The sequence below is a fragment of the Triticum urartu genome, chromosome 7 (assembly GCF_003073215.2).
Source record: "Triticum urartu cultivar G1812 chromosome 7, Tu2.1, whole genome shotgun sequence".
NCBI lineage: Eukaryota > Viridiplantae > Streptophyta > Magnoliopsida > Poales > Poaceae > Triticum > Triticum urartu.
The window spans coordinates 640,467,839-640,477,043 of record NC_053028.1 but is presented as its reverse complement, the minus strand read 5'-3'; the positions used below and the strand labels follow the sequence as shown (position 1 = coordinate 640,477,043).

The 9,205-nt window shown below is 40.5% G+C and overlaps 2 protein-coding genes across 2 annotated transcripts; both read left to right on the top strand.

Annotated features, from left to right (window-relative positions):
• Nucleotides 1–426: 426 nt before the first annotated feature.
• LOC125526046 lies at nucleotides 427–1,050 on the top strand. The gene is made up of 2 exons (XM_048691071.1): nucleotides 427–770; nucleotides 891–1,050. Exons 1-2 carry the CDS (start codon nucleotides 446–448, stop codon nucleotides 944–946), a joined length of 381 nt encoding a protein of 126 aa, XP_048547028.1. The 5' UTR covers nucleotides 427–445; the 3' UTR covers nucleotides 947–1,050.
• An 8-nt stretch (nucleotides 1,051–1,058) lies between these two features.
• Nucleotides 1,059–5,962, top strand: LOC125519269. Its single transcript, XM_048684130.1, has 5 exons — nucleotides 1,059–1,072; nucleotides 1,356–1,811; nucleotides 2,852–3,068; nucleotides 4,231–4,340; nucleotides 5,101–5,962. The coding sequence occupies exons 1-5, from the start codon at nucleotides 1,059–1,061 to the stop codon at nucleotides 5,228–5,230; spliced, it is 927 nt and encodes a 308-aa protein (XP_048540087.1). The 3' UTR covers nucleotides 5,231–5,962.
• Nucleotides 5,963–9,205: the final 3,243 nt, after the last annotated feature.

Genomic DNA, 9,205 nt, shown 5'->3' with positions numbered 1-9,205 from the left:
GAATCAGTCACTAGCATTTAATAGCTTGCACCCATCTACGTATACTCTATCTGCAGTTTGATACAAGAACTAGATGTGCCTACATTAAATGACAACATATCCAAGTTATCTTGAGGGTTCAGTTAATTAGCTTGCACACATCTGCGTATACTCTATCTGCAGTTTGATACAAGAACTAGATGTGCCTACATTAAATGACAACATATCCAAGTTATCTTGAGGGTTCAGTTAATTAGCTTGCACCCATCTACGTATACTCTATCTGCAGTTTGATACAAGAACTAGATGTGCCTACATTAAATGACAACATATCCAAGTTATCTTGAGGGTTCGATTAATTAAATGACCAAAGGGCGAACGAGTTTGCAACCAATATATATAGAACCCAAGTGGTGCTGAATTATTGCATAAAACACATACCGATAATACCATTTCACATAAGAAGATGGCCAGTGTTAAGGCAATAGGAGTTTTATGCTTCCTAGTCTTTGTGGCCCTCTCTTCATATCCACACCGTGCACAAGCAGATCACTGCTTCGCGGATAAAAGTAAGGTGATGAGGGAATGCTGGAGGAACATTGGGAAGAATGTTGGCGAGCACCCCCTTCTACACGGGAGCGTCTGTTGCCAGGTGATAAGGGCAGCAACAGACATCCACTGCGTCTGTGATAAATTCACAACTGGTGAACTGGCTAGGATCAGTCTGGCCAAATTTGCCATGGCTACACATGTATGCGGCAATGGGTTGCGTGCACACACTCACTGTGCAGGTTGGTAACCGTCATATTTCTATGCATATACACATGTGCCTGTTTTCTACTTGCCATTATTTCTTATATATTTGCTCATGATTATCCTTATGATGCGAAAATTGAAAATCTTTTGTGCAGGTTACACAGTTCCTGTTATAACGCTACCTGCACCCCCACCTCCAGGCAGTACCTAGAAATTCATTGTAAGGGATGTCTGATAATGTGGAGAAATAAATGAATAAAAAAAAGAATGATGTGTCATTTGCATAAAGAGTTCTTTATTTGGATGCAAATAATAAAAGGAAAATGGTCATGAACTCGTTGTTCTTTCTATTAGCCATGCTTGTAAGATTCAAAGACATGCCAGTCCGCATTCCATCGCAAAAAAAACAGAAAAAAAAACTAATATGTCCGCATTAATCCGATGAGATTAGAAAATAAGAAAATTGACAAATTATGTTTGAGTACATCATAAATGGGAAATGGATTTCATGACCCCCATAATTAAAACCATTCAGCTGCGCATCAAAGACGCCTCCCCACGATAGCCACGTCATCATAGCGTGGAAGACAAAACAGATCGTCGGGACAAAAACAAAACAGAACGCTGGGACAAAAACAAAACAGAGTCCAATCCCGCACGCAACCTCCTCCCCGTTCCTCTCTGCCCTGCGCCGTTCCCATCCTCTGTAGAAGGAGCACGGCTCTCGTCGATGTGCCTGGTGGGGATCCGGTGCATCCCCTCTCCGCTCGCCTCCTCCTCTCCTGGGTCCCTGCGTTGCCGGCTCAGCCGCTTCTCCTGCGTCTTCTCCTCCCCGCTTCTCTCCTCCTAGTCGAGTCCTGGACCAGATCGGCGTCCGGCGCAGGAGGCTCGGGGTGGTCGCAGGTTCGGGCGCCATCTCCTTCCTTCCCGTACACTGGGATCAAACAGCCCGCGGCCTGGCGGTGCCGGCCTGGATCCGGAGGCAGATGGACCAGATCCTGGAGCTGGGCACGAAGGAGCTCGAGGTCGACGACTCCGGCTTCGTCCTCCTCCTCTGACGTCGCCACCTTGCTCAGGTCCAACACGTCTATCCATCGCCCCAGTTTTTACCATTTCGTCATGATTACCATCCCACGCCATCCATAGGGTGTGCCTTCTGCCCTTCTCACCACTCTGAACTCGGAGCAAGTGGAAATTGGGTTGGGGAAGTTTTTCGAGCTCGAAATTAAACCCAGTTCTAGAATAGTAGATGCTGGTGCTGAGATGGTCGGTAGGCAGTGGCACTCATAGGTCTCCATTGCTTCAAATCTATTTGGTTTTAGGTGATTTGGCACCCAAAACTCACAACACTGTTGCTACACATCAGTTCAGGAATCAAGGCAAATAGCGGTATTTCCCTTTGGGGTGAATGGACGAACTGATTATGGGAAGACCAACCAAGTAGTTTATACAATACTCACAATTTCTCACACTTCCAGCGAATTAAACTGACGATTAGATGTGCCTTCTCTCATTCGTACATTGTTTGGGGGTTTGGTTTGAGAAGTGGGTTGCAGCACTCATGATTTTGCTTGTTTCAGGGATGGAATGAATTGGGGGTCAGCATCTAACACACACACACACACACACACAAAGGGAGAGAGAGAGAGGATAATTCTGTTTATTACGTCAACCATGTAGTAGAAACCAGATAGAACTAAACAGCTAGGGTTTTGAAGTTGACTCGGTAGCTGAATCATGGTCCATGAATTTGTGTAAAACGACAAGTGCGCTACTGAATTAAAATTCTACCTGTTCATTCCATTGCCCAGTTACCATCTGAGAGGTTCTATTTTGCCACCGCAACTCTAATTAGATTGTTATAGTTCAGACTAAGGGGATCAAGATTAGTCATCTGTTAGCTATGTACTATGGACCTCAACACTAGCTGAGTAGCTACGTAGCTAATCATTGATCTTGTCTTGGGTGAAAGGCTGGCGTTTGTTAATTCAGATACTGAAAGGTAACCCACACTGACTTTATTTGTTTACTTTCCTTCTGAAATCTTATTTGCTTAGCTTCTATTGACGACATTTCTAATCTTTTATCTTCGTCGGTAAACTCAACTGCATCTCAGTTTTCTGTTCCCATTTCCTGGATTGCGGGTCCTGATGCGCAAGATTCTTCTGTTTGCTATGGGTCCTGGACGATGGCAAGCATTGACGTGCGTACGCCGTTGCAACAGCCACACCTCAACCCTCCCGACGCACGCAATAATCAGCGGTGCCAAAATGATTTGGTGTTTGCAAAGGTCGCTTTTGTTGCATTTTCTACGTGAGAAACCATCTCAGGCTGTAAGTTTGCACAGCCTGGACACTTCACTTGCATATCTTGTTAGTTACTGATTGGACTACACGTAATTATGTTCACTTATATATAACAAGAGTTACTTTACCCAACTCCCAAGGAAATTGATAAAAGAAAAACATGTCTGCATACTAAATGTTCTTGCAAATCTTGTTCTCAGATTGTCAATTGAAGGCGACCACGAGATATTCTCATGTTCTTTTATAATGTTTATTTGGGGATTAAAATCTTGATAATTAGATGTACTGCTTCGCTTCATATGTAATTTCCCTCATGCCTTCTAATCCGTTCAGATGACTAGCTATTATCCACATTAGGTTTTGCTCTATCTAATTGGTCGTTCAATTAGTCAAATAGCCGTTTATTTTTATTATGCTGACACAAGATCTGTCTCTGTTCTAAGATTTAGTTTCTGGTCACTTTTTGTGAGGTTTTTCATCAAAGATTCTCTTTAAACTCCTATTTTATACCTTTCTTTATGGTTCTTTGCATGGAAGTACTCTGTCTTCTTGCTTATATTATTCTTCTGCTATCATACAGATTTGGATGCACCTGCACAGTACTGATAGTACATGAAATTCATCAACCTGCTGTTGCCGCAACCAACCAAAATTTGCTCTAACAGAGTGATGAATACAATATGCATGCTAAGCTTTCTTCAAATTATGCTAATTGATCTTAAAAGGCTGGCTACTGGTGTTATTTGCTGCAATTTATTTCTGACAGCCAGGTAGTCTTGGAATGCTTTCGTAATGCAATTTATTTCTGATAGACAAGCTATGCTAATTGATCTTGAAAAGCTGGCTACTGGTGTTATCTGCTTTGTGGAAGGCTGTTAGCATTAAACTTTAGTGCTCGCCTGTTCATCATAGTCTCATTCCCTAGATAATTAATGAGGCATGAAAAATAGGTGAAATTGCAGGAAAATTGAAGATGGGAACACGATTCATTTTGTCAATGGGAACATCTACTGTTACAGATACACTTTCTGTATTCTACCTATCGATGGCGTAATGTTTGAATATCAAGTCATTTCTTTTTGTCATTAGCAGTTGCTTTTATTTATGCTCATATTCCAAGTATGCATGTGCTGCCCCGGTGGTGTTTTATTAGTTGATTGGCATATATGGATCTCTCCATGTTTATTAGTTGATCTCCAACCCCTACTCTGCTGTGGTTCTGTGGGAGCAAGAAGAGCATGCATGCTTTCTCTCTACATCTAGGGTCCATACGGCCAGATTGACGGGCCTAAACTCTGGGTGAGCTCCTCCATGATCCGATCGATTTCTTACCTTGCTGGTTGTGTCATATGGCTATTAGCATTTGATTGAAAAATATTTCAGTTTTACTGAATGATCTTGCTTTCCCATCTGCACCTTGAGTTGATCTGTTCTTTCATGTTTACTTACTTTTGCTACTATTCTTGTCCAGCTCAAAGGTTTCTTTCAAGAATCATGAGAGAACATTCAAGGAGTGGATTATTTGAAAATTAGAACCTTCAGATTTCTTAGAAGTGAGGTTACTTTCCAACTAGAATTATAGGCAAGCATTGGTCTTTAATTTGGAAGTGATTATCATGTCTAAGAAGGGAGATCAACCCGGTTTGGTGTACATGATGTATGATCCTTTTTTTATTGATTTCTTATACTATATGTCGACATGACTTATTTCACTCAATCTTCTTTTTTTACACCATACTTCATGCGGTAGCCATACAAGATCATTTATTATACTATTGTACTATCATATTACAAAATCATTATGCTAGATATAGATGGATTAACATGAAGATAATTCCTTTTGTTCTGTTTTTTCACTAGACATAGATGCTATTTATGCTTCTTTAGCAGTGACATCATAGTCAACTTGCATTTTCTGTCTTCTAGCTACACTGCCAAATCCAGCAACTTTGATTTGTTCGTACCATTAGGCTGTAAGGAAATATTACTATATGTAACATGTTTTTTTCTTAAGCTACTATTGTTGCTTCTCATGTCTGAAATATATTTCTTGATGCAGCTTCACTTGGATTTATGTGAATATAAGCGTAAGAGGTCTAGTGGCAATGCTACAAAATCACTGCAGGCGTGAGTATCCGGATTGCACTGCTGCTGGCCGTTTCTTGCGATTGCGTACAACAGGCTTCTGACAAAGCCAAGTCATGGCCTCATTAGGCCCCTTTTTCCAGCCAAACTGAAAGCACTTCATGTTAGCTTGTATTCGCTTTTGGATTAACTACAATGCATTGTACCCATCCATGCTCCAGGGCGAGTCGTACATATCCTCGTTAGATGTACCAATGCCTATGATGGTTCTGAACTCTAATGATATAGTATCGTATGTTTGATCGATGTTCTACTATTAGATCATAATGTTATAGCATATGCCCATATTGATGTACATGAGTTAGACTAATGACGAAACATGGCAGCCGAATGTGCCGAGACAAGATAAATGCGCACATGCCTTCTCGTAAAAGTTTGATACACTTTTCAAGAAAACGAACTTTGGTTAATCATTAAGCTATAACTTTTCTCATATTTGAACAACAAGGTTATTTGAGTTCTTCTAAAAAAGTGGCAATGTTAAAAAAATGGTTATTTTGTGTAACTTTTGCAAACTTTGTGGAAAGAAGCTGCAAATAACTAATTTCGCTGTCAAGTCTACAGTCCAATGTTAATCTAGAGGGTGGAATCTTTAAACTTTGTTGATGCTTTCTTGTCCGTTTTGATCTAATATCTGTCTGGTGTGGTTTGTATAAAACTTATGGTGGTATAATTAGTTTTGCTTTTTCTTGCAGGATATAATAACGTTGTAGATAGACGGAGACTGAATCAGTTGACACTACTTTGATGTCTATCGAGCCAATGGGACAACAAAGGTAGTTCCTTTGCACAATTTGAAGAATGTTATTTCATATTGCATTATATGTCTGACTCATTTCAGTGGGCATTCAATTAATTTGAGGCATCCTTTCCTAGGATCTTACCTTGATATTCCTCTATTTTCTCCTATTTGTCCCATGCTTTTTTAAGAACTGGAATAAATATAACCAGTGTTACAAATGTTTGCTGAGGAGAAGTCCTTGCAGAAAAGAAGAACCGGAAGCAGGTTATCTATCTTCACGAGCAAGCTGGCGTCTGTAAACCTTCACCGGAGCCATTCCAGCTCTTTCAGAGCCACAAGGTGAGCCGGAAGTCAGTGTATGTTTGAACGAGCACACTCGCTTCTCTCAGAATTCATATAATCATTAGAAGCTCAGAACCAGTCATGCCAAAGATATGAAGTGGAACTCATTTGCAGGCAAGGAAGTTGAGGAACCAAGACCCCAACGGTGCGGAGCAGTTTGCCGAGAGGACTAGGGCTGCCATAAGGGACCTGTAGACCAAGCTCAACATCTCCCTCGTGCCTCCTTCAACACCGTGTCCTGGAGGGTCGTCGCCGTCCGCGACGACGAGCTACTGCCGCAGCTTTGCCAGCCGCACGGTTAGAGGGAGGCATCAAGGGCCTGCCACCGCTCCCGGGGCCGATGTGCGTGTAATTTCTATTAATGTATCTTATGTTGCCAAACAACAACATGCTCCTGTCAATGCTATATCATTGTGGGCGTGGCATTTTTCTTCCTCAGGTGATATTCCAATATACAATAAGTTCCATCAAGAATTGCATGTACATGTGCTGCTATCCTGATCCAAAAAGGAAAGTAAAAAGGGCGTTCATCTACCTGGCACCGTCCAGATGCCCCTCAAGCGGCGTGCCACGGGCGCGCCCCAACTACTAGTTTTTACCAAGAGCTTGACTCAATGGATGTCTTTGTCTGACATTGACTGCAAAGTTCTCCATAAGAAAATAGTAAACATATTTTATTTTTTTGGAACTGGAAGATTAATTTGTTGGCTAGGGAAATTAGTGTTTTCACGAGAAACAGGGTTGGAAATACGTTCTTCAATAACAAGGTCCTGAATACAAATTAGAACTTCAGAAAGTTGAGATTGCCAAATCGCACTGTGCATATTGATTTGGAAAGCCCCCATTTCAGTAGGGGCATGTTAGGAGCCGCGGGTGGAGATGTCAAAGGTCCGTGTGCCAACTACTGCAATCAAATTCAACCAAATATACCTCTTCTAGGTCGGCCTTTTGTACTATTATTGTAAAACAATATTTTCTTTTTGGTCATGTTGGATGTTTTGGCTGTGTGTATCGTGCTATGCAGAGGCCGGGCATTTGCTCAGTGCGGTTGTATCAACTCGATATATCGATTGAATGAAATGTCCTTTATCAGTAAACCTCTTCTAGGCATGGGAGATGTTTGATCCATGAGATTATCCTGATGCTGTTGCAGCGAGGAATTAGTAGCAGACGCAGTTTTGGAAACCAAGCATGAGGCAGCGCCCCTTCCATTCCAACTCTCTCAGGTTCACAATTTGAGCCCATCAAGTTTGTTGAAGTGCCAATCTGAAATTACACACACTTCTCGGTAAAGAGCCGATGTACCAGCAATAACTCAAAAACATCCTATCTAGTCTACCTATAATTAATTAATACATGGCTTTCATACTTCGCTCTTAATCCTACTTCGGAAGTATCGAAACTGGTTGGACAAGGACAACACACCGGTATATGTATCATATACATCTATGAATCATCTAACTAAAAGAGTATCCACTTTGTAAATGTGTTAACCAGTCTAAACGAAGCATTCTCCCTTCAATATATACCAATTATGTTATATGAGTCATCACATAAAGTGTTACGTTTGTCCGAAAATGTAACAGTAACATATAAAAATGTATTTTTTTTGCATAGTATTTTCACCAATGCAACACAAATATGAAGTCGACTTTTAAAAGCTGAAATATATCAATTCACAAATAGATGACACAGAAAACAGCACAGCCAAACTAACTTCACTACTTTAACAATCCATATATAAAGATATAGTTGGTAACTTATTGAACTAAAATCATATTACAAGATTTGTCATAAATCATTTCATATTTTGTTATTTTGTTTAACATATTCATATGGAATATAACACTCAAAGTTGCATTTGCAGATTGGACTCATATATATATATATATATATATATATATATATATATATATATATATATATATATATATATATATATATATATAATATCATGCATTTTCAACAACAAAAATTCATGCATTTTAATGACCTGAGTATATCCTCGGTTAGAGTGAGTATGAAAAGGTATTCCTTCTTGGTAGTAACTGGAAAATAAAATCACAATGAATACTCAGGAAATCAATTTGCAGCCATGCATCTTGGTATATCCTGCACAAGCAATTTGATAATCATGATCTACGAGAATTAGGTATATCCTACATTAAAGGAGAACATATCCTTGTTATCTATCTATCAGAAATCAGTCACTAACATTTAATAGCTTGCACCCATCTACGTATACTCTATCTGCAGTTTGATACAAGAACTAGATGTGCCTATATTAAATGACAACATATCCAAGTTATCTTGAGGGTTCGGTTAATTAAATGACCAAAGGGCGAGAGTTTGCAACCAATATATATAGAACCCAAGCACTAGTAGAAAAAGGGTCAAACGTGAAGCACAATAGTGCCGGTTTGAATTTCAGCCGGCTCTAATGTGTACAATAGCACCGGTTCGTGGCGGAGATCAATAGCACCGGTTCGTGGCGAACCTTTAGTACCGGTTCATGCCACGAACCGGTACTAAAGAGGCTGTGTCAGCCTGCGGTCAGGCTATGGCCCCACCATCACCATTTAGTGCCGGTTCGTACCACGAACCGGTACTAATGAGGTTATGGCAAGCTGTTTTTAGTCCCACCTCGCCAAGAGAGAGGGACTAGGAGCGGTTTATAAGCGCTGAGTGCAGAGATGATGAAGAAGAGGCTCAATGCTCACGTTGCTTAGCTTCAAGCCTTCAGGAATATGGTAGATTGCACGGAGCTACGCGCAGTGCAGTTTATACTATTCCGAAAGGCTTGAAGCAAATTAACGAGCATTGCACCTCTTTTTTATTTTTAATAACTTATTACAACTCCGGACTTCTTCTGTTATGGCAAAAACTAATTGCACGTCAGCATTTCTTTTTTTTAAACTTTGGTTATAACTCCAGA

Bases quoted from the DNA above. Each gene is read 5' to 3' on its own strand.
- LOC125526046 (XM_048691071.1), top strand. From the start codon at position 446: ATGGCCAGTGTTAAGGCAATAGGAGTTTTATGCTTCCTAGTCTTTGTG. The intron at 771-890 runs GTTGGTAACCGT...TCTTTTGTGCAG, and splicing joins TGCACACACTCACTGTGCAG to GTTACACAGTTCCTGTTATA.
- LOC125519269 (XM_048684130.1), top strand. The intron at 1,812-2,851 runs GTCCAACACGTC...ACTGCATCTCAG, and splicing joins GACGTCGCCACCTTGCTCAG to TTTTCTGTTCCCATTTCCTG. The intron at 4,341-5,100 runs GTGAGCTCCTCC...TTCTTGATGCAG, and splicing joins TTGACGGGCCTAAACTCTGG to CTTCACTTGGATTTATGTGA.